This window comes from Schistocerca piceifrons, chromosome 3 (assembly GCF_021461385.2).
Source record: "Schistocerca piceifrons isolate TAMUIC-IGC-003096 chromosome 3, iqSchPice1.1, whole genome shotgun sequence".
Lineage (NCBI taxonomy): Eukaryota > Metazoa > Arthropoda > Insecta > Orthoptera > Acrididae > Schistocerca > Schistocerca piceifrons.
Window position 1 is genome coordinate 532,768,945 of NC_060140.1, and position 24,875 is coordinate 532,793,819.

Below are 24,875 nucleotides of genomic sequence, written 5' to 3' on the forward strand. Positions count from 1 at the left end.
GTCAGTAAACAAACTGCAATAAACAGCCAAGACCTGCTTATTCTCTCTCGCACTCGATTGTTTACATCAACCGCGCGCATCCAGGAGTATCCAAACACCTACATGACTGTACATTGTCAGAATATGGTTTCCGCGGGCGGCGCGGCGTCATTTTTGTCGTAGAGAGTAGGTGTCTAATTAACGAATAACGGACTCAAAGAAAGTTAATGGAAGTTAAAGAGTTCATTGAAGTTTCTTAAAATTAAGTTAATATTATTCCCTTAGTCGAAAAGTTAACTTCCTTAATTAACGATTAATAGATTAACGTTCCTGTACCCAGTTATGTTCATACGGAGGCATATAGATAACCGTTTTTCCCCGTTACAGAATCACTAGTATTGGTGCAGGGCATCCTCCACCGTACATAGTGTGGTGATGTGCGGAGCATGTATGTAGAAGTAGATAGGATGATCATTGTACCGGAAGTACCTTCTGCCACATCCCGTAAGGTGGCTTGAATAGTAGATATGTAATGTAGAGAAGAGGAAATAATAGTGGTATCCGAAACAGCCTCCGCCACAGAGTAGAGGCTTGTGAAGTGTAGATGTCGATATCTGTGAGGAAAGCGTCTGGAAACGTGCTCCTCGCCCGGTGGCCGCACGGCTGACGAGACTCGAGGACAGTGGAGCGTCGCGCGGGGCCTGTGGCGCCTCTGGCGGTGGGCGGGCGCACCGCGCATTGAGCGGCGAGGGCTAGCGGCGTCGCGCGACGGCTGCAGGGGTTGTTCAGTCTGTCGGCGGCAGCGCAGCGGAAAGCACGCGCCACAAAAGCTCTCCAGGCCCAAGCCGAGCCGCACACCGCAGCTGGCAGCTCTGCCCGCGCGTAACTGCAGAACCAACTCTCTCACACAAACACACGTACAGTCCTCCGAGAGAAAGAGAGTAGAATGCCTTCGCCCAAGGCGCGCTACGACGAGGTGCAGATGAAAGATGCCGCCCCCGAGGAAGCGGCCGCGCTGGGGGCGGCCGGCGGCGATGACGGTGAGATCCGCCTCAAAGCCAAGATGTCGCTGCTCAACGGCGTCACCGTCATCGTGGGCAGCATCATCGGCTCCGGCATTTTCGTGTCGCCCACGGGCGTGCTCAAGAACACCGGCTCGGTGAACCTGTCTCTGATCGTGTGGACCGCCTCGGGCGTCTTCTCCATGGTGAGTACGCTACGGCTGCGCCGACCGCGACCACGTGCTCGCTAAGCTCCGCGCCACGCCTGCTGCCACCTGCTTCGCTAGCCGGCAGACGCCGCTCTGCCAAAACACGCCCCACTCGCGCTCGCAATACAGAGATGGAAAAATGTGTACTCTGTTAAAGCCTGTGCCGGTAGACAGTTATATATATGTGCCCCTCCCTATGTAATTTATTTCCATAATCATACAATTCAGATTTAATTGTACTCACAGCTAATATTAAATCGTCTCTAGTCACTATTTAATGGACTAACTTGAAGTAGTACAGCTGACATACAGTTTACCTGTACCTCTTCAGTTACGCCGAAGCGCGTTTCGGGCTTTCACCCATCTTCAGGAGGGGGAATACATTTAAATCTTTATCAATACAAAGTTTTTGTTCACTGCATTTTGAATTTACGTAGTTTCGCTGATGCGCGGCATCTTTCTCTATGTGAACAACTTAAAGACATTCCGATGTAAACAAACGCATAAATCGGTCACAGGACGACCGCTGCGCTGCATCGGTGAGGCTGAAAGTGTTTCTGCTGTGCATAATTGCGAAAGCAAGGAGATAAAAGTTAAAGAATAAAACTACATCTAACTTACCTACTAACTGAACATAAATATATGTTATAGGGAAACGTGGCAGCTAAGCGAATTGTTATTTTCGAGAGGCAGCTGTAGTGTTGAAAACGCAGTCGACACAAATGTTGTACTGATGAAGATACAAAAAAGTACCACATCAAATAAAGATTAAAGATTTGGGGGAGGGGGGGGGGTGACAAGCTCGAAAGACGTCTTGGCATAAATAAAAATGTATAAATAGTGTGTTCACCATAAATTTTTCAAGTAATTAAATAAGTAACTAAATCAAAGCCACGAAGCACTATAGTGGATCAATTAATCTGTGTAATGTTTTCTTAATCTCTTGTGTTAACCTTCGCATCTCAAGTGCTACACACTCTATTTCATCGTTACGTGTGCTTATCTTTTTTACCTTGCTGTTGTTGGAACAAGGCGACATTTAATTTTACGAAAATGGCATGTGATATGATCTTTAGTGCCAAACCACGCGTAAGTACCAATTTTTAAACTATTGTATATTAACTTCTACGATCATTGGAAGAACATCCGCTTTCGCACCAACAATTTGCAAGACTTGACATTCTTTTTAAACGTGCTGCGAGCGCAAATTTCTTCTTGCAGTTTGCTATACGTACTTCTAGACGTTAATTATTTTTCCTTTAGATAATCGGCTGCGATAATTACTTTTTACTCTCCATTTTTATGACCCGATGAAATAAAACGGTGCGTTCTTGACGTGCTATAAAAGTTAGGTTTCCTGAAAAGAAAATGTGAATGGAGAAGCTTTCGCTACTGCAGGTGTCAAATATTCACTGAACAATAAAAAGTCCTCGTAATAAATTTTTACTTACTAATTTCAGCTGACACGCACGTGGTATCGACAACTATCGCGTGCAAACTGAAGCACGTATGTCAACAGAAACCATAATGTAGCCACTGCACTGAGAATTTGATTTGACCTCGGAACGAGGCAGAAGTCGAAGATATGATAATCATGTATTTACTGGAATATCAAAGATAATTATGTTGAGCTGACAAATCAACATGTTTAGGCCGTGGCTGGAAACCTCTGCGACGGCTTGCAATTATGATGGCAAGAGAGAGAAAAGTTACACAAAAAATCCCAAATTCATGGAACAAATAAATTATTTATACGGAAGTAGTCAATTAGAATTTTTCATTTATGTTACATGGATTATTTGTATGGAATTATGATAAGGATCGCATATATTTCATTCTTTGGTTTTAAATTTACACCTATGAGGTGACTGCAATGAATTTGTTTACCGACCTGATGGTTATTTCAGCCAATGGACTCTTCAGAGCTCTGGCTATCCTCTTCAGTGCAACGTGCTCTGTGTAGGCAGCTTAGGTTCCGATGTTGAAACTTGGGCTTCCCTGCATGAGAAAAAAGTTAAATTAAGACCGTTGCCTGAACGTAAAATTACACTTACATTGAACTGGTGCTTTTTTCAGTAAAGGATTCCGTCAGTTTGATATAAATATGGATCATGCCCCCACGACAAACAATACTTGTAATTTATGCACCTAAACAAACGTTTATGAAAATAAAAGGAAAAATTAAATTATTGTTAAATTTGATGTCCTCACGGTTGGCTACAGTGCGCCAAATATCAAAACTGTTTTTGTCACCGGTCGTTAGGGACGCGAATGAAAGACTAGTATTCTACGTAAATAAAACATATTCCCTTATATGAAAGTGCATTTGTGCACAGGCTACTCAACAAATTTAGTTAATGACATTAAACTGCTATCACAGTTTCTTCGTTAATGGTGCCTGCGTATGTCATTAATCAGAGGGAGGACGGCTCCGCGGAGAATGATTATTAGATTTTGTACACGTTCGCGAGACACATCGAATTGTAGCTCTGTGTTTCTGAAATTACAGAAAGAAAGATATGTTAATAAATGTTACGAATTATCATAATAAGAATTCAGCATCATACGATAGACATCAAAATGAATTACGCAGCAAATGTAGATCTTCTATTTTTCCCTTAAACACATGGAACTCTTGAAGTGAGTCGAAGAAATGTAGCTCTTTTTACGAAATGCCCAACGTTAGGAAGCGATTTGCATTGTCAGCCCTGCGGTCCGACGAATGTACGCACGAAACTCTGCTTGTCTGCCGTCAGAAGTGGCCACGACGATGCTGTCGTGGACTAGGTATCCCTTGTAAATCTAGCGATGTAGCACAGTGGTTAAGATACTTTATTCTTGTTCGAGACCAGCACGTAAATTTAGGTTCTAAGCGGTTTTCGTAAACCAATTAACGTAAATGCTGGAGACGGAAAGGAACGCTGTTTATTTCCTTCCCATACTCTTCACATCCGACTTTGAGTCCTGTGAGTGACTACGGGTCGTCGATGAGACGTTCAAATCCTGATATAAGTTATTTTTATTTGTATCTCGGCTTTCTTTGTGGCGTGTGCTTGAAGGCGTATATTTGTAAAGCATAAAAGTTAAGGTAATTTGTAACAGTAGGATTATATGCAGATTAATCATAAGTATATAGTGGGAGCTTTCTTGCATATGGTATATTTATTAAGTCACTCTAGCAAGTGTTAAAGTCCGACATTTGTCTTGGTCTTTATCTGGTGACAACAACAAGAGATCAAAGTTACAGCAGAACACAAGGGAATTAAAGAAATTTGCTGCCATGGAAATTGATTTATATCAGTGGGTTAAGCTGAAAATTTGTACCGGACTGGGATTCGAACCAGTGTCCCCTGCTTACTATGCGGGTGCGCTGGCCACTATGCCATCTGTACGCAGCGGACACCACAACCGCACGAATTACCCTAGCACGTCATCGCCGTAATTATATATGTAGTATTTGTTCTTTCGGACATTTCCGAAAGAAATCAATTCACACTGGCAACTAATGTCTTTAATTCTTTTTGTTTCTTAATTCATAGTAGCTGCAGGACCGAAATTGCACCTATTCTTTTGGATACAAATAAAGTTACATCAGTTACATATCGCAAAAATAAGTTCACGGGCTAACCACTTAAATATTAACATGATCGGTTAGACCTTACATCGCGCCCTTAAAAAACGGGTTAGCGTCAGGGCAGGACTTCATTCTAACTAGCTCAAGTTTCGACATTTGCTAATAGTTGTGGAAATTATTTTGAGGCATAAAAGATGCCTTAAAAAATTCAAACTAAGACAATAGACAAATTATGCACATTAAGTTGATATAATTCATAGCCCAGTGAATAAGCTTGAGAACTACAAATCCCGAAGTCGAGGGTTCGATTCCCAGTTGCCCTTAGATATTTTGCTATTGCATCATTGTTTTCATTTCGTGCAACCATTTACTGATATGAAAAAATACTAAGTTGCACCGTGGTTCGAAACACTCATTAAAGTGTAGGTCATCCCTTTATCTGGCAGGGTCCGTTTTAAAGCCAGAGGAAGGCGAGGGTGTACCAGCGTGCCTAGTAAAGGAATGCTATATTCAAACCTACCTTAGGATTCAGGACTGCTTCACTACCAAACAGATAATTCCTTCTTGAGGATTCATTAATCCCTCTATCGAAACAGAGCCACGACGGCCGTTTACACAAAACTACGGAGTGTCCTCCAAAATGCATCACATCGTTTCTATGAGCGAGTGTCAAGACGTGCCCTTTTTATTGACGCAACAACTGAAGGGACCACAGCTCACATCTTTCTCCAGCGAAGACATTGCTGTACTATTAATAAAGAGTCTCTCGAAAATAAGAAAAAATGCATCGACAATAAATACATACAACCTCAAATATCTTCCGTTGCCTAATCCCTCCCCTCCTCAATCCGCCGTGAGACATTTCAGTAGTAACGAGTTAAATTAGCAACATGCGTTCTATTCTTCAGAAACACTTCACATACTGCAGTCGTCTTCTTTAATGTTGCTGTAATAGTACTTTTCTGCTCTTCGAAGAAACGTGTGTTGTAGCTAAAGCATGATGAGAGCTGCGCCGCCCTTTGTTTCTATTATTGCACTTGCCATGACGGTATCTATTGTTCCCTTGGCGCTAGGCATTCTGTACTGATTGCAAGCCTAAATTGCAAGCCTAATCGTGTTTACGTTACTGCACGCTAACAACATGATAGGAGTAACATGTTCACGTAATCGAACGTAAGCAGTACGTCACAGAAATACAAACCGCAACAGGTGCACAACTGCGCGCTGCTGCAGTCCGTGTGCCAGAAGATATGCTACCGGGGGTTCGGCAGAATTACGTAATCTTTTTTCAGGGAAAGCGCCGTTAGAAACGTGTTGTCATTAATGAATATATTTCAGGAGTTGGCACCAGACAGTGTCCGCCCCCGTAGCTGAGTGGCCATTGCAGATGCCTGCCTTGCAAAGGACCTGCGTTCGATCCCTGTACTACCAAGGATCTTTCCTCGGAGGGAGGACTGGACCGAGGCGCATTCGGCGTCGTGATGCCAATTGAGGAGCTACAGGGTGTTTCAAAAATGACGGGCATATTTGAAACGGCAATAAAAACTAAACGAGCAGCGATAGAAATACACCGTTTGTTGCAATATGCTTGGGACAACAGTACATTTTCAGGCGGACAAACTTTCGAAATTACAGTAGTTACAATTTTCAACAACAGATGGCGCTGCAAGTGATGTGAAAGATATAGAAGACAACGCAGTCTGTGGGCGCGCCATTCTGTACGTCGTCTTTCTGCTGTAAGCGTGTGCTGTTCACAACGTGCAAGTGTGCTGTAGACAACATGGTTTATTCCTTAGAACAGAGGATTTTTCTGGTGTTGGAATTCCACCGCCTAGAACACAGTGTTGTTGCAACAAGACGAAGTTTTCAACGGAGGTTTAATGTAACCAAAGGACCGAAAAGCGATACAATAAAGGATCTGTTTGAAAAATTTCAACGGACTGGGAACGTGACGGATGAACGTGCTGGAAAGGTAGGGCGACCGCGTACGGCAACCACAGAGGCAAACGCGCAGCTAGTGCAGCAGGTGATCCAACAGCGGCCTCGGGTTTCCGTTCGCCGTGTTGCAGCTGCGGTCCAAATGACGCCATCGTCCACGTATCGTCTCATGCGCCAGAGTTTACACCTCTATCCATTCAAAATTCAAACGCGGCAACCCCTCAGCGCCGCTACCATTGCTGCACGAGAGACATTCGCTAACTATATAGTGCACAGGATTGATGACGGCGATATGCATGTAGGCAGCATTTGGTTTACTGACGAAGCTTATTTTTACCTGGACGGCTTCGTCAATAAACAGAACTGGCGCATATGGGGAACCGAAAAGCCCCATGTTGCAGTCCCATCGTCCCTGCATCCTCAAAAAGTACTGGTCTGGGCCGCCATTTCTTCCAAAGGAATCATTGGCCCATTTTTCAGATCCGAAACGATTACTGCATCACGCTATCTGGACATTCTTCGTGAATTTGTGGCGGTACAAACTGCCTTAGACGACACTGCGAACACCTCGTGGTTCATGCAAGATGGTGCCCGGCCACATCGCACGGCCGACGTCTTTAATTTCCTGAATGAATATTTCGATGATCGTGTGATTGCTTTGGGCTATCCGAAACATACAGGAGGCGGCGTGGATTGGCCTCCCTATTCGCCAGACATGAACCCCTGTGACATCTTTCTGTGGGGACACTTGAAAGACCAGGTGTACCGCCAGAATCCAGAAACAATTGAACAGCTGAAGCAGTACATCTCATCTGCATGTGAAGCCATTCCGCCAGACACGTTGTCAAAGGTGTCGGGTAATTTCATTCAGAGACTACACCATATTATTGCTACGCATGGTGGATATGTGGAAAATATCGTACTCTAGAGTTTCCCAGACCGCAGCGCCATCTGTTGTTGAAAATTGTAACTACTGTAATTTCGAAAGTTTGTCTGCCTGAAAATGTACTGTTGTCCCAAGCATATTGCAACAAACGGTGTATTTCTATCGCTGCTCGTTTAGTTTTTATTGCCGTTTCAAATATACCGGTCATTTTTGAAACACCCTGTACCTCACAGAGGTAACGGCTGCAAGGCCGGCACGAGGACAACGGCCGGGAGACCCGTGCACCGAACCCATGTCCCTCCAAACCGCGTCCTGATGACACCGCATGGCAGAGGAAGATATGGCGGCCGGTCAACGTCGCTTGATTGCGGAGTTTCGTTTCATTTTCTTCGTTGACAGATAATAGTTCACGTATTTGTTTCAGGGGCCTATTCTTAATGCAGCGATTACTTTTTCTCGAAGTTTTCTTTAGAGACGTTTTGTGGAATACCCCACCGATCAGGCCGATCCAGTGGTCAAGACAGTCACCATCCGTATTCTGTAGGCGCGAGGGTGTCAGCTCCTCTCATCCATACGGCTGTGTCGTTAGATTTCACCACTCTCGTTGTGCCAAGTGAGCCAATGCAACGAACCTCTAGAGAGCGTATTTAGAGTTTGTCGCTTACGACTTTGTATTGATCTGCAATGCAGCAGTGAGAAGGAATCGCCTCATTGATGCAAGCAGTTCTGTTCTGCTCTGCACTTTGTTCTTCCATGTTTTGAACTGCACTTTGTAAAAAGTGTTACTGAACTGCGTATTTACTTTATAATAGTGATGCTATCAGTAAACGAATAGGGCAAACAGCAATAAGTATTAATCAAGAAATGGGATGATACCAGGGGACGACGAGGGATTGGGGGAGTTGGAGGACAAGGATGGTATCCCTGGGCACAAGTTACTCTAGTTGCTCCGCTAATGGTATGCATAAAGTGTAGGCTACAGAAGCATTCTACAAATAAGTCCTTTCATGCACAGGCAGCAGTTTATACATTGCCCAGTCGCACAAATGTGACCAACTGTCAAAAGCCTGAATAGCCACTATTTGCAGCGCGAAACGTGCGGGAAGAGAATCAGTTGGGTTATGGAAGGTACAACCAGGGATTTGTAGCCATACCGATTGAAGAGGCGTGCCCAGCTGCGCTAGGTTTCTTGGTTGAGAATCCATGACGTAAACAGTTCGATCGATCCCCCACAGACTCTTGATTGGGTTTAAATTCAGAATGTTTGGTGGACAGAGGAGTATGGTAAACTTTTTTGCTCTTCGAACCGTGCACGTTCACTGTGAGCTATTACATGTTGTATTGTCCTGCTGGAAGACGCCATTGTGCAGAGGATAAACAAACAGCATGTAAGGGGGACATAGTTCCCAAGGATAGATGCATAACTGTGTTGAGTCATTGAGCATTCCAGAATTACGTAATTGCCCAGGAAATGCCACGAAAACATTTCACAGAACCTAACGCTCTATCCTCCGGCTTTTGCGTTTGCTTTCGAACGTTTCACGCCATACATGCAACGGCCATCTCTCCGATGGAGCACAAAACGTGATCCAGCTGAAAAGGCTACCTGTCGCCAGTCAGCTTACGTCCAGTTGCGGCGTTGGCGCGAAAATTACAGCCTTCGTCGCCGATGAACAACGGTCAGCAAGGATGCATGAACCAGGGGCCCGCTGCTGGGTCCATGCACAGCAACGTTCTCTGAACACTTCTTGAGGAAGCATTGTTGGTAGCTCCCTTGGTTCATTGGGCGGTCAGGTGGTCAAGCAAAAATTTTTGGAAATTTGCGGCAAGTTCCTCTGGGCCCACTCTGCTGAGGTCATCGGTCCCTGGGCTTACACATTGCTTAATCTGACTTGAACTAACTTACACACACACGTGGCAAGACGCCCAAGACCACGCGGCTATCACACGCGGTGTTGGTCAAAGCAGGACGTCTGTTAGCGCGTACACATCACCTCACCCGTCGTTCACGCTTGTCATCTACGGCCCGTTCAAAAATGGCTCTGAGCACTATGGGACTTAACATCTATGGTCATCAGTTCCCTAGAACTTAGAACTACTTAAACCTAACTAACCTAAGGACATCACACAACACTCAGTCATCACGAGGCAGAGAAAATCCCTGACCCCGCCGGGAATCGAACCCGGGCGTGGGAAGCGAGAACGCTATCGCATGACCACGAGCTGCGGACTCTACGGCCCGCGGTGCACCACAGTTGCCTCGGTACCTGTTTCGGATAGAACCATTTAGGTATGCACGGTATACTTCTATAACGGCTGCACGCGAGTAGTTTACAAACTTAGCCGTTTCGGAAATGGTTCCACCCTTGGCCCGAAAGTCAATGATCATGCCCTTTTGGATGTCAGATAAATCGCTGTTGTTGTTGTTGTTGTCTTCAGTCCTGAGACTGGTTTGATGCAGCTCTCCATGCTACTCCGTCCTGTGCAAGCCTCTTCATCTCCCAGTACCTACTGCAGCCTACATCCTTCTGAATCTGCTTAGTGTATTCATCTCTCTGTCTCCCTCTACGATTTTTACCCTCCATGCTGCCCTCCACTACTAAATTTGTGATCCCTCGATGCCTCAGAACATGTCCTACCAACCGATCCTTTCTTCTAGTCAAGTTGTGCCACAAACTTCTCCCCAATTCTATTCAATACCTCCTCATTAGTTACGTGATCTACCCATTTAATCTTCAACATTCTTCTGTAGCACCACATTTCGAAAGCTTCTATTCTCTTCATCAGTTATTTTGCTCCACAAATAGCAAAACTCCTTTACTACTTTAAGTGCCTCATTTCCTAATCTAATTCCCGGAGCATCACCCGACTTAATTCGACTACATTCCATTATCCTCGTTTTGCTTTTGTTGATGTTCATCTTATACCCTCCTTTCAAGACACTGTCCATTCCGTTCAACTGCTCTTCCAAGTCCTTTGCTGTCTCTGACAGAGTTACAATGTCATCGGCGAACCGCAAAGTTTTTTATTTCTTCTCCGTGGATTTTAATGCCTACTCCGAACTTTTCTTTTGTTTCCTTTACTGCTTGATCAATATACAGATTGAATAACATTGGGGAGAGGCTACAACCTTGTCTCACTCCCTTCCCAACCACTGCTTCCCTTTCATGCCCCTCGACTCTTATAACTGCCATCTGTTTGCTGTACAAATTGTAGATAGCCTTTCACTCCCTGTATTTTACGCCTGCCACCTTCAGAATTTGAAAGAGAGTATTCTAGTCAACATTGTCAAAAGCTTTCTCTAAGTATATAAACGCTAGAAACGTAGGTTTGCCTTTCCTTAATCTTTCTTCTAAGATAATTCGTAGGGTCAGTATTGCCTCACGTGTTCCAACATTTCTATGGAATCCAAACTGATCTTTCCCGAGGTCGGCTTCTACCAGGTTTTCCATTCGTCTGTAAAGAATTCGCGTTAATATTTTGCAGCTGTGACTTATTAAACTGATAGTTCGGTAATTTTCACATGTCAACACCTTCGATCTCCGAAGGCAAATTTGTTGCGACTGAGACATCTGAGCGTAGTTTAAGAAGTTCGTAAGTACTTCATGAACGTAATCATTTACCTCCAAAAGGTTCTGTTAAAATTTCTTTACAACAACCAGTTTCGATCCTCTATTGGTTCAATAACGAAATTTTAACAGCAGCTGTAGACGATAAATCAAAGTTGTTCGATCACCTAATCGTACGTTACGGAAAGATTCAGCTCATAGACTCACCACAAAGATTCCTCAGTTTCTCCTGAATTCCACAATTTGTTACGAATCGTCAATGCAGCGCAAAACTATCTCGCCCATGAATGTCTCTACTGTGCCGGCTATAGCTTGAGACTTGGGGCCTCTTTGCCAGTCATTTATGGGTCCACTGCGTATGTCAATGTGTCAATGTCTCATCTTCAGGAGTGAAGTTACGTAAGTTATTCTAGATTTTTCGTTTTTCTTAGCAATCCAAGTGAAGCATATCGTCATTATGTGAGAGCAAGAAAAGAATTTAATTGTCCGACGTTGAAGGTGATGCATTTGTTTTGAAAGACGTCCTGGAAGTCATATATGATTGAGCAGAAACCTGTTTCAAAATGGTTCAAATGGCTCTGAGCACTATGGGACTTAACATCTATGGTCATCAGTCCCCTAGAACTTAGACCTACTTAAACCTAACTAACCTAAGGACATCACACAACACCCAGTCATCACGAAAACCTGTTTCATTTACGTGCGGTATGTACTCTGAGATATAACTGGTTTAAGGCTTCCTTTTTGATTTTTGCAAGCTACTAGTCGCCTAAATACTGTGTGTAAAGATGAATTCGCCAGCACACCAGAACTGTCGAAAACAAATTCCACAGTCTTCTCCCCCGGGCAGTTACAGTAAGGGCGGAGTTTAAAGTTTCGTCGACACAGCACGAGCTCAAAATAGAGGTCGAAATCGACTTTGAACACCTGCCCCATGAAATGCTACTGAGATTTTATACAGAAGTTACGGGCGAGTTAGCCTCTCTTTTAACCATACCGTAGAATCCTCGACGAAAACTGTCCAGTAGATGGAAGAAAGCGCTTGTGACACCAGTCTACAAGAAGGATAGCAGAAGCGTTCCACAAACTATTATTCAATATCTTTGACATCTGCCTGTCGTAGAATGTCAGAACATATTCTGAGTGCGAATGCAGTGACCTCCTTCATAGCAACGAGCATGGAATCCGAAAAAAACATCACCCACGAGAAGTCTAAATCTCGATTTTCTTACATGAAATCCCGAAAGCCATGGATAAAGGCAGTCCGGTAAATGTAGCATTTCTTCTCTTCCGTAAAACTGATTAACGAAAGGACGATCACGTAGGAAATAAAATGAAATTCCTGACTGACTTCAAGATTTCTTGGTAGTGTAAACCTAGTATTTTTTTTATGTAGACTCATGGACAGATGCAGAAGTAACTCTGTGTCACCCATGCAAGTGTGTTGGGACCTTTACTATTCATGTTAATAACACTGCAGACAATAATAATAGCAATCAGACTTTTCGCAGATAAAGCAGTTACAATAATGAAGTGTCTCCATCAAAAAAGCTTCACAAATATTCAGTCAGATCTTGGTAAGATTTAAAAGTGGTGTAAAGATTGGTGACTTGCTTTAAATCTTCAGCAACGTAAAAATGAGCACTTCAAAAAACGAATAATACCAACATCTAATGATACAATATCAGTGAGTCAAAATTGGAAACAGTTCATACAAATATCTGGCTACAAAAATTGGTATGAATACGAAATGGAGTCGTTAGTTAGGGTCAGTCATAAGTAAAACGGGTGACAATCTGTAACACAAACTTTCCAAAGACGTTTAGAGACCGTCTTGAAGTCTCTACAGCGGTCCAGGCCAGTCCCTACACAAAAAGAGGGGGTAAACCTAAATCAAAACTGCTGTTCCAATTACAGATTTGGGTTGCTTATACAATCAAGAATTCAATGGTAGTAGCATCGGGCTGCAAACTCCTTTATTAAAAGGACGAATTTAATTCGTCTGGTTATGAACTAAACGTAATTTTATTTTTTTTAATTTTATCCATATTTTGCAGCTTAAAACGTGACTGTATTGAAAACATTGGAGGTATGAATTAAACAGCGCCTTCAGTCACAACTTTTTCGTGTTTTATTAACTACACGACACATTTCGGACCCTGTGGGTTCATCGTCTGGTGTTGTTTGTCTTAATACGTGTTTTATTTCTTACGACCCATTCTATGATACTGCTAAAGTATAGAACTGATAGGCGATACTGAAAGTATCTGAAGGAGGGCAGTACGAATGTTTTGTTTGAACTATAGGAGAGATGATAAATCTGAATAGGCAAATGCCTGAAGATAGCTGCTAACCGCTCCGCGAAAATCTACTTCCAAAATTTCAAGAACCAAAGATAATACAGGAATATACACCGTCCAGTCGACCTGTCAAAAGGCTGAATAACCTTCTTTTGCAGCGCGGTCCACTGTGAGACGTACAGGGATAGTGTCATTGACGCTCTGGAAGGCACAGACTGGGATGTGGAGCCATGCAGATGCCAGTGGTGTGACCAGCTGCACTCGGTTTTCGGTTACGGATCCATGAAGCGTGCACCCTGATCGAGGTGATCCCATAGATACACTATTGGGTTTAAATCTGGAAAGTTTTGTGGCCAGGGGAGTACGGTAAGCTCATCCTGCAGTGTCTCCAACCACTCAAATACACTGCGAGCTGTGTGACTCATTGCATTGTCCTGTTGGAGATGCCATTGTCCCAAAGAAAAACAAACTGCACGAAGGTTGGACATGATGTCAAAGGATTCAAGTATACTTTTGTTGATCCATTGTGCCTTCCAGAATGACGAGATCTCGACCAGGGAATGCCACGGAAACAATCCCCAGACCATAACGCCCCTTCCTTGTTTGCTTTCATACATTTTACGCCTTACACGCGAACGACCATTAGTCCAATGGAGCATTAAACGTGGCTGATTTGAAAAGGCCGCCGATCGACACTCTGGACGTCCCGTTGCGATACTGGCGTTCAAATTTCAGGTTTCGTCCCCAATGAACAGCAGTCAGCAGGGGTGTATGAACCAGGCGCCTGCAGACTCCAAACCAATGGGACATTTGATTTCGGAAATTTCAAAATTCATAGAGCGACAGAGTCAAGAGCGTGCCGAGAATAATAAATGTACCGAGAATACTAAATGTCAGGCTTTATCTCTCAGCACTGACAACACAGTGGCCGACGGCCTTCGCTTAACGACTGGGGGCAGAGGTGTTTACATAGAGTTGTCAGTGCTATTAGACAAGCAACACTGCGTGAAATAACCGCAGAAATCAATACTGGATTACGACAAACGTATCCGTTTAGGAGCGTGCACTACATAGTCTACAGTACCTCTGTTGGGCACGTGACTTTACCGGGTGGACCCAAGACGACTGGAAAACCGTGGCCTGGACATACCAGTCCAGATTTCAGTTGGTAAGAACTTACGCTAGATTTTAAGTGTGCTGTAGATCCCAAGAAACCCTGGCCCCAAGTTGTCAACAAGGCACTAAGAAGCTGGTGGTGGCTCGGCAATGGTGTGGCATGTATTTACATAGGTCATTGACTGAAAATGGTTATGTTCGTCTACTTGGAGACCATTTTCAGCTATTCATGGACTTGATGTTACCAAACCGATGGTATTTCTATGGATGACAGTGCACCGTGTTACTGGGCCACAATTGTTCGCGATTGGTTTGAAGGTCATTCTGGCCAATTCAAGTGAATGATTTCGCCACCGAGATCTCCCAACACGAATCCCATCGAACATTTATGGGACACAATCGTGGGGTCCGTTCGTGCGCAGCATTCCGCACCGCCAACACTTCCGCAGTTATGGACAGTTATAAAGGCAGCATGGCTAGATATTTCTGCAGGGGACTTCCAACGACATGTTGAGGCAAACGTTTGTCACCTCAGTGAATAGCCTAAAGAGCTACCATCCATCTAGTAGAAAGAAATTTGCGAAACTCCAGCCGAGGTTTCCGCTAGGAGGAGGAGGGAAATTCCTTAAGCCACGTATCTTGTCACCTAGACGCGATCAGCAAGACGAGATCAGTGACTGCAGCACAGCAATAGATGGCTAAGCCGGCACAATTTCCCTGATTTTTACCTGCTCATGCAGCGTGAGAAATAAGGTAAAGGGAGATATATTCGTGATAGATTTACGTTTACAACGTTTTTTCTCTAATATGAAAGCATTTCATCTAGTTATGTATATCATACTAACAGGACAAACTACAAATAGAAATCAACATTTATGTTAGAAGTGGAATTGTAAATGATAGAATACGACAGGCTGTGACAGGTAATTTCATAATACGGATAAGTGATTGCTTAATAGGTGTAAAGTTGTTTTCGTGATAATTGTACGATGATTAGTAGAGCGCAGATAAGCAACAATATCTGCCAACAATGATATCCCAAAATCCTGAAAGCCGAGGTGGTGCGTTCCTTCCCCAGTAAGTGTGGTTGCAGTGAGCTAAAATTGTCACGAAATAACCTGTTATCGCGAAAATACTTTCCTTTTCCTTTCTTAAAAACTTTCTGTACAAGCGCTCTTGCCGGGCAGCAAACTGACTCACGCATAACAGTAGACGTGTTTGCCGTTCATTGACGTAAGTGATATAAGTGATATAATTTCGGCTTTGTACTGCGAGTTCGCAACACTTCAGACAGTATTTCTGCACTCGATCGCGATTAGAATTGGGAGAGATAATAAAAATGCCGAGTGGTGAGTGCGCGCCTACATATCGTCGCGTCGCCCCACTGAAGGTCAGTATTGATTTTGAGTTAGTGTAACGCGGCTTTGGCTGCAGCCGCCGTAAGGACTGCTTTGATATCAGGTGGCAGGCGATTTGGAACACCTGTCCATTTAGCTCTGCAGACACGCGTCTGAGTGCTGCGTGGTGACAGCTGCGTCTACTTTTGTGATTCTGCTGAAGGCACCCATTGCGATTCCTGTCGTAATATCAGTTGTCTCTTGCGACGAAATATAGAGCTTGAGTAGCATTTCTCACTCACAGTCGGATGTTTTAACAATGTAAACGTTGACAGCGTCTTTTCTAGCATCTTTTAATCCACTAAATAAGGAACTACTGCGGTAATTGTAAGTAAAACAGTCGTAAACCCCTTGTTGGTTTAAATACTGCAGTTGGTAATTTGGTAACCGCTTGTGTTACTTTGACATGCTCGCCGTGTAGTTGAAACAACGCCTGTGGTATATTTGTTTATTTTCTTGTATGTGTAAACGTGAAAATGGTGACGAGAGGAGCTAGTACAGTCATATACGCAGTTTCGATTAGATGTATTTATCACTGGGGACGTGTTCTGGATAGATATTAATTTTCTTAAGGCGAAGTAAAATAGTACCTTTGTCTGACAGCGATATGTAGTGCGAGAAGTTTTGCTAAGAAGCCGCGCGTGTGGTTTAAAAGAGTAAAGGAAACCCTCGCGATCAGACCCTGAAGACCGTGCGATAGTCGACCGACCGCCACATCACCCTCATAGTTAATCATCGGGTGCGGTATGGAGGGGCACGGGGTTAGCACACCGCACTCACGGCCGTTGTCGACTTTCCGACCTTGGAGCCGCTACCTCTCGATCAGGTCGCTCCTCACTTGTCATCACGAGGCTGAGTGCACGCCGGTCCAGTCCTCCTCATGCCGAGAACGAATCCCTGACAACCGGGAATCGAACACGGGTCCCTCGCCTGAGGGTATGCTGCCTTGACCACTCGGCTACGGAAGATGACGCGCCTTTGATTTACAGCACCGTAATCAGAACTCGGAAATTCTGGTTAGTTGACAGTTTAAAGAGTCTCCAATCTTTTGGTAGTTGGCAGTTTCTATATGTGAACCAGTCTGAGTCCGTTGAGTGTATTGTTATCTTAATGAAAATATTATTTTGGTGATTAATGTTATTTACTTGGAATACAGCGAAGATTGATGTGCAGCACTATTCTTTGAATAAACGGAAACATACTGTTAAAATTCAATGAGACATCGTGACAGTGGTGTGCCTTCTTTACAATCCTAATAAATGTCTGCCTTGAAGGCTAGGTTGGTTATATACTGAAGCGCCAAAGAAACTGGTATGGGCATACGTGTTCAAATACAGAGACATGTAAACAGGCAGAATACGGTGCTGCGGTCGGAAACGCCTATATAAGACAAGTCTCTGGAGCAATTATTAGATCGGTTACTGATGCTACAGTGGCAGGTTACCAACATTTAAGTGGTCGGCGCCCGAGCGGTGGGACACAGCATCTTCGAGGTAGCGATGAAGTGGGGATTTGCCTGTACAGCCATTTTACGAGTGTACCATGAATATTAGGAATCCGGTAAACCATCAGATCCCCTACATCGCTGCGGCAGAAAAAGATCCTGCAAGAGCGGGACCAACGACGACTGAAGAGAATCGTTGAATGTGACAGAATTGCAACACTTCCGTAAATTGCTACAGATTTCAATGCTGGACCATCAACAAGTGTCAGCGTGCGAACCATTCAACGAAACATCACTGATGTGGGCTTTCGGAGCCGAAGGCCCACTCGCGTATTCTTGACGACGACACGACATAAAGCTTTACGCCTCGCTTCAGAATTTCCAGGAATATCAGTCCACCGCTGATTAGATTCTTGTACTGAAAGAAGCCATATTAAAACATTGGAAATACAACAAGAAATGGCAATATTGTTCGTTGTGTAACGACAGCATAAACGGACAAACGTGAGAAAAAAATCCAGAAGTTTAAAATAGCAAAGAAGATTACAAGTATTGTAAAAGTTACCATGGAAGGGTCGAAAGGGATGGTGAAAATGAATGGAGAACATTTCGTGGCTTTTGAGATAGGAGGAGGAATCAGGCAAGGAGATGGAATTATCATCACTGTTGTTCAACATAATTGAATTCAGCAAGCGAAGCAGAAGAGGGAATTAACATACGAATAGAAATGACTTTACTGGCCGTTGCAAATTAAGTAGCATTAATCCCTGAAAATCTAGATGATCTGAAAATACTGGCAAGAATACTATTTAAAAATGAAAAGAAGTTGGATTAGAGGTAAATGACGAGAAAACAGAATTCATGAGGGCAGAAAGAAACTACAAGATGAAAAGCTGGGAAAGCATGCAGACTGATAAGTAGGTGTTAGGGGAAGAAGCTGAATTTAAATATCCGGGGGTTGTAGTAAACAACAAAAACGATTTGAAATAAGAAGAAGCGGGGATCAAAGCTGTATCCAGAACGTCAAATTCGCTCAACAAATTAATGGCATACAATTCTTTTTTCAACAGCATCCAAAACAAGACTAATAAAACTTTACATAATCACACCAGTATTATTATACGGGTCAGAAATATGGAGAATGCATACGTATACTGACAGAAATATATCGGTTTTTGAAAGTAAAATCCTGCAGAAGATATTTGGACTAATTTCTGAGGGAGGAGAATGGCGAAGATGAAAGACCGGGGGCCTTAAAATGAATTTTAGTGAACCAATTGTTGTTGCACAAGCCAAGACAAGGAGACCAAGATGGAGTGGCCCTGTCTACAGACGAGAGGAGGGATCCAGACTGAGAGAAGTGTCAGAGAAGAAACGCGAAGGCAGGCTTAAATTGGGATGGAGAGACAAGGTGACCAAGGATCTTCAGATACTTGGTTCAAGGGAAGAAGGTGCCAAAGACAGAACGTGTAGAAGAGGCTACTTGACGAGACCAAAATTCGACTTCGGTTTGTGGGGCCGACAGAGTTAACAAGAGTTGTATTGTCAAAATGATTTTCTAAATCCATAAATTCTATACATGTTGGTTTGTCTTCATTCGGACTATAATTTAAGATAAGTCGTAGGGTTAATATTGATTCGTGTATTATTACCTTTCTCTGGAAATCAAACTGATCTTTCTCTCACATCAGAAATCTTTTCCATTTTTCTGTAGACGATCGGTGTCTGTATTCTTCTACCACGATTCCGATGGTTCGATAGTGTCCATAGCTCATACAAACATGCAGTCTTCCGCGGACAGTGTCAATCTCATTAAAATCCTCCTAGTTGTACTGCCACGTGAACTTCTAAAATATTTTAAATACTAAAACAAAACTGACATTTCAGACAAGTGGCAGCTGTCTTTCTCGAAGCCAAGAGTTTCAAAAAACACGAATACTTGGAAGACAGCTGTGGATGCACACGCGCAAAATAGGAGGAATCAAAATCCTGAAGCAGCCTGACAACAACAACAAAATCGGCTACAGGCTTCCGGCGTCCTAGCTGCCGTCAGTCGCGATATGATGGCACACGATCGGCTGGCGTCGTGCTACTGCCCAACCAATGGCAGCGAAACACAGCCCTCGGAAACCTACCGCAGAATCGTAGCGGGTGACCAATAGCCAGCAAGCTGTGCAATCCACAAATGGCCTGCCATATATCCCCTCCCTCTCTTCTAACATCCACCAATGCGAGGACCAATAAACCGTACAGATTATAAATATGTATGTATGTATGATGTATGCAACCTAATGTTACAAAACGCCGCGCATTAAAACTGTTTTTTCCGGGGCTCATATTTAGGATTCTGTTAGTATTAGAAAGGTAGGATCAAATTTTTTTATAGCTCTTGGGCTAGGGTCCATTTGTATACCCAAGAGAAGTATCGTCTTACAGTAACTATCCTATAGTACATAGTCAAAGTTTGAATATTACACACTTCTTGTAGCTTAGGAAAATGGAGCAAATCGGTTGGTTCTTGTTGGATTAGATGCGGTGTAAGGTGCGTCTTGAAGGGCCTTATGGAGGCACCATTTAGTTCATGGACGGATCCTGAGAAGCAGCACAAAATAGAGCCGCGGATTCCAAGGCGGCTATGCACAGCAAATGGCTGAAATTTTTGTGATGTGTTCGTAAAATCCCGATCTCAAACAGACCTGATAATTTTCTCGATTTCTTTATTCATTTCCCAGATATAGAGCATACCCTAGGTGTACACGTAAAATGCGCATGTAAAATCCGGCGTGAGACGTAGTTTATAAAGAAACATACTATGATGTGTCCCCGTTATCTTCACAAGTGTTCTGAGAACCCCATTTTGTTGTAGTACTCAAGGAATGCAAAATTTTTGTGCTCATAAAATCCGGTCTGAGGTGATAAATTACGCAGTTTTGCGTTATTCCAGTTTCACATGAGTAAAGTATCAAAATTTTAGTCACTCATAAAATTGTTTTCTTATGAGTGACATGCCCTGCTACAGCAGGGAAAAAGAAGCGAACCAGCGGGAAAGCGCTCCTGTCGGAGCACAAAGAAGGCGAATATGCTTCTGTTTATTAAGACTGACTGAAAGGTGGGGTACCAGATCCTCATTATACGTTTCTCAGTACCTTTAAAAATTTTATCAAGAATTTTGGCTTGCGAACATATTCGCGCTTTTTTATGCTGAGAGGAGGAGTCAGTTGCAGTTGGAAAGAGACAGAGAAGTAATAAAATTCTGGACTACAGTAGGCAAAAACCGAAGGAAAGGCTTTGCGTGAGAAAGATAGGGACAAGACAATGCAACATAGTGGACAGTGACAGAACAGTGCTAGGGAAAGAGTGAAGGGGAGAATGCCAGTGGAAGAGGAATAAAGAGAAGGAAAAAATGGAAATGGGTGAAAGCTAGTGATAATGAGACAGCCTCTGACAATGATGTGGAGGGACAGAGATAGTAACAGTGAGAAGGGACAGCAGCAGTGGGAAGGAATGACTGAGATAGCAGGAGTAAGAGAGAGCAAGAGGGAGACACAGACAGTGGAGAAGACGGTAGTAGAATACAGAACGGAGGAGACTGTGGCTGAGAGACAAGAGACAGGGACAGAAGGACACACAGGGATAATCACAATCAGATGGAATGAATGAAAGAGTGAGAGAGAGAATGGGCAAGTCGGAGTGGATGGGAATGAGCGACTTACAGCGATGGACTTGTAGTTGAGAGTTACAGTTGAGGAAGCTCGTAGGAGTGAGAGGTAAGTTGCATCTTAAAATGAGCGCGAATATCTACACATGCCAAAATTTTTGGGAATTTTTTTCAAAATGCCGAGAAAAGTAGAATGAGGCAGCTGCTACCCACTTTACAGCATATGCACCTTTTCTGTGCTCGGATACGAGCATTTTTCCTCTGGTGTATATGTGGTTCAAATGGCTCTAAGCACTATGGGACTAAACTTCTGAGGTCATCAGTCCCCTAGACTTAGAACTACTTAAACCTAACCTAAGGACATCACACACATCCATGCCCGAGGCAGGATTCGAACCTGCGACCGTAGCAGCAGCGCGGCTCCGGACTGAAGCGCCTAGAACCCCTCGGTCATAACGGCCGGCGGTGTATATACTTGCACATATCCTCCTAAACCAATGGACAGATTTCAACCAAACGTGCAGCACTGTCTGTAAAGAATCGTTATGTGAATAATGGGAATAAGAACCACCTACTTATCAAAGGGGCGGGATTGGGATGAGAAAAACCGCAGCCCATGGCGCACGAATACCCAGACTTTATTCAGCCAGTTTTGAGAGTGACAGGACTTGGTGATGTGCAACAACTCTTACGCTTAATTTTAAACATTTACGAAATTTTTTTCTTGCTCACAACCTCCACAAAATTACGTTTTAATTTATTACTTCTTTACTACAAACTGTATTCCCAATACCTTTCGCAGACAGTATTCATATAGAGCATTCAATGTACCTGCAAAACTATATCAGTGTGTAATACATAGTTCAGGTGATATGTCATAAACATGGAGCCTTGTGAAAATTAAACTGCACGGCGAAATTCGCTAGTGGCACAGGTGAAATATATGTATTAATACATATGAAGTATGTTAAATATATGTTACACTTGCCGGCCGGGATGGCCGAGCGGTTCTAGGCGCTACAGTCTGGAACCGCGAAACCGCTACGGTCGCAGGTTGGAATCCTGCCTCGGGCATGGATGTGTGTGATGTCCTTAGGTTAGTTAGGTTTAAGTATTTCTAAGTTCTAGGGAACTGATGACCTCAGAATTTAAGTCGCATAGTGCTCAGAGCCATTTGAACCATTTATATGTTACACTTGAGGGATCGATTTTAACCACCGGTGGGGAAGGGGGGGGGGGGAGGAGGACAATGACGCAGAGAGCAAGGAGGAGAAAGTGAACAGAGATGAGAAAGGGAGAAATGGAGAAATGGACAAAGATGCAACAGGGAGGGAGATTGAGGAGGAGGAGGACATATAGGAGGGATCTGGGGCGAGGGAGGAAGACAGGGAAGGGGATACAGATGGGGAGAGACGAGAGTAATAGAAGACTAGAATAAATATATATCTGGGCAATGCTGGGTATTCTGCTAGTCTCTAATAAGTATGACATTGGTGGTCTAGAGCCACCGTAAAAAAAGAAAAAAAAGAAAAAATTACGCAGCAGTATTCCTAGAAGGATTTTAATGAAATATTCACACCTGTCCGTGCTTGCCTTCTTTGTTATGTTTCTTCTTCTCCTGGTGTACGAGGTGCTAAAGGGTTGTTTCAAGATCACCTGATGCACCTTTGCAGAACCAACACCAAGATACAGTGCTGGCATTTAGATTGTCTATTCGGGCCTCAGTTTGTTCTGATAATTTACTCGAAGCCACAACCCGTGGACGAGGCAGACACGTCGATGGGGAGTTTGGTGCCTTCTCTTAATTCTTATGAAAAGTAATTACTCTTCTTTGTCGCAGCATCATTGACGAAATATTATAACTACCGTCTTTCTAAAACGCAGCTGTGCAATTTCGCGGTCACTACCTTTTCTCCTGTTGTCGGGCGAGACATGCCAAGACCTGTCAGTCAGTTTCCGTTGCCTGCAAGGAGACAGTGGAGCCGTCAAGTTTCTTTGTCCCTGACATGATTACTCTCCGCGGCCACCGGTGGTCTGACGACTCTGGTAATTGTAACAGAGGAAGGGAGGCTGCCTCCTCACGACCGGTGGCCCACTGAAGGAGACGGGCTAGACCTCTAATTTTCGACACCTTTCGCCGCGAGAGCGAGCTCACGGAACCGAATGTCCTTCTGGAGACCAACGAAAAGCTAACATAGATATTCCTAGTCTGAAAGAGATATGAAAATGAGATTCTCAACCGAGCTCCAGTTCTGAGTTCTTATGTGTGGTTTTGAGTATTTTGTTCCACCTGAAGACAGCATTCTGCACCCTCCTTTATTCGTGTTTTGCTTTGCATTCTAGGTGATTTGATCCTTCCTGGACTATTCTGAACAAATGCTATGCTTCGTCTCAACTATTATAGAAAAGTTCAGATTAAAAACAGGAACATATTGGAAAACAAAGAACAGGGTTGCCCATGCATTAACTAGAGTCAGATAAAGTGAGTCTCTCTAGATCAAGCAGTCTTTAGTAAGCGTCAGAATAAAACTTAACGCCAGCGAAGGTTTGTGACAGTATGCTCCGTCTGTAATTCACCTTGTCGTCTGTGCTTTCCGTTTTTTCTCCTGTCGATTTCCCTATCTTTCTACAAGTTGAGCGTCCAATTCAAACAGTAACAAACCCCGATATTACTAGAATGAGAAATATTTCAACCTAAATAGAATTAAGGACAAAATGGAAAACTGCAGTTACATCAGACATTAAGGTTCCGTAGGCTGATGACGACAGCGTGGTACCACCGTTGTAAATGGATTCACCGAAGCACATTCCAGGTCGGGACTTGAACATCGACAAGGTAAAAACTGTGTTCCAGCTAGCACCTGCTTAGTGTAAGTTTACCAACAATGCGTCCATAATGCTGATTCACTACGATGCAACTAGAACCAATAGTGCTGTAGAGGTCCTAGACCTTCTCTGGGATATACTACAGCAATATTTGAAAGGCTAAGTGTCAAAGTATTTAATAACTGTGACATAAGCAACTGCCGTATGCTCCTAGCGTATTGAAGTGCAGTTCTTTAGAATCCTATGTGCGAATCTGAGATGCAGACAACTTAGAGACGACACTTTCGAGTGGTAGAGATCATTGATCTCTCAGAAAGTTCTTGAAAATTATTTGCTAGGCAACCAAAGCAATAATAGCGCTGAACATAAACTCCGGTGGGTTGGGCATATGGTTACAACGTATTACTCTGAACTAACGGTAGTAGACATGTAGGAAGTGAGAAGGAGAAGTTAAAAGACAGTCTCAAAACTAACCTCGATCAGCGGACCAACATTACACAACTGGGCTACATGCACCACCGACCTCGAGGAAAACCATTTCTCAAAGAGTGGCAACTTGCTGGAAGAGCACGATGTGGTGCCTCATTGGTTAGGCGCGGAAGGAAAACGCAAACCAACCTTAAGGGACAAATGGCTGCTCGCCATACGGTCCCCTCATATTTGCTTGCGGCTAGCCAAGCATATACGTTACGGATTGGGCTGATCTGCCACGAAAGACACGCTCATAGTAGAACATCGCGTACGTTAGAGGACGATACCCCAATGTACAAAGTCACAGGTCCAGAAATTTGAGAACGTTTCCGTCTATGCTTTCAAAATTAAGAATGGAATCTGAAATGCCGATTGAATTTTTACCAGTCAATCAGGGGAGGATCGAAACGTATTTCCACTGTATGAAAGAAAGAAAATTGTGCGGCGACTAGCTTTGCCAAAGCTCCGCGATATCGATATGTAAAGAACTCTAGAAGGCTAAAAATA

At 43.6% G+C, this 24,875-nt stretch overlaps 1 protein-coding gene across 1 annotated transcript in view; it reads left to right on the forward strand.

Moving 5' to 3' along the window:
* Positions 1 to 756: 756 nt before the first annotated feature.
* Positions 757 to 24,875, forward strand: part of LOC124789980 (large neutral amino acids transporter small subunit 1) — a 361,571-nt gene continuing 337,452 nt past the window's right edge. Inside the window, exon 1 of the mRNA XM_047257523.1 lies at positions 757 to 1,186. Coding sequence (XP_047113479.1) covers positions 926 to 1,186 — 261 coding nt within the window. The 5' untranslated portion in view covers positions 757 to 925. The remainder of the gene's footprint in view (positions 1,187 to 24,875) is intronic.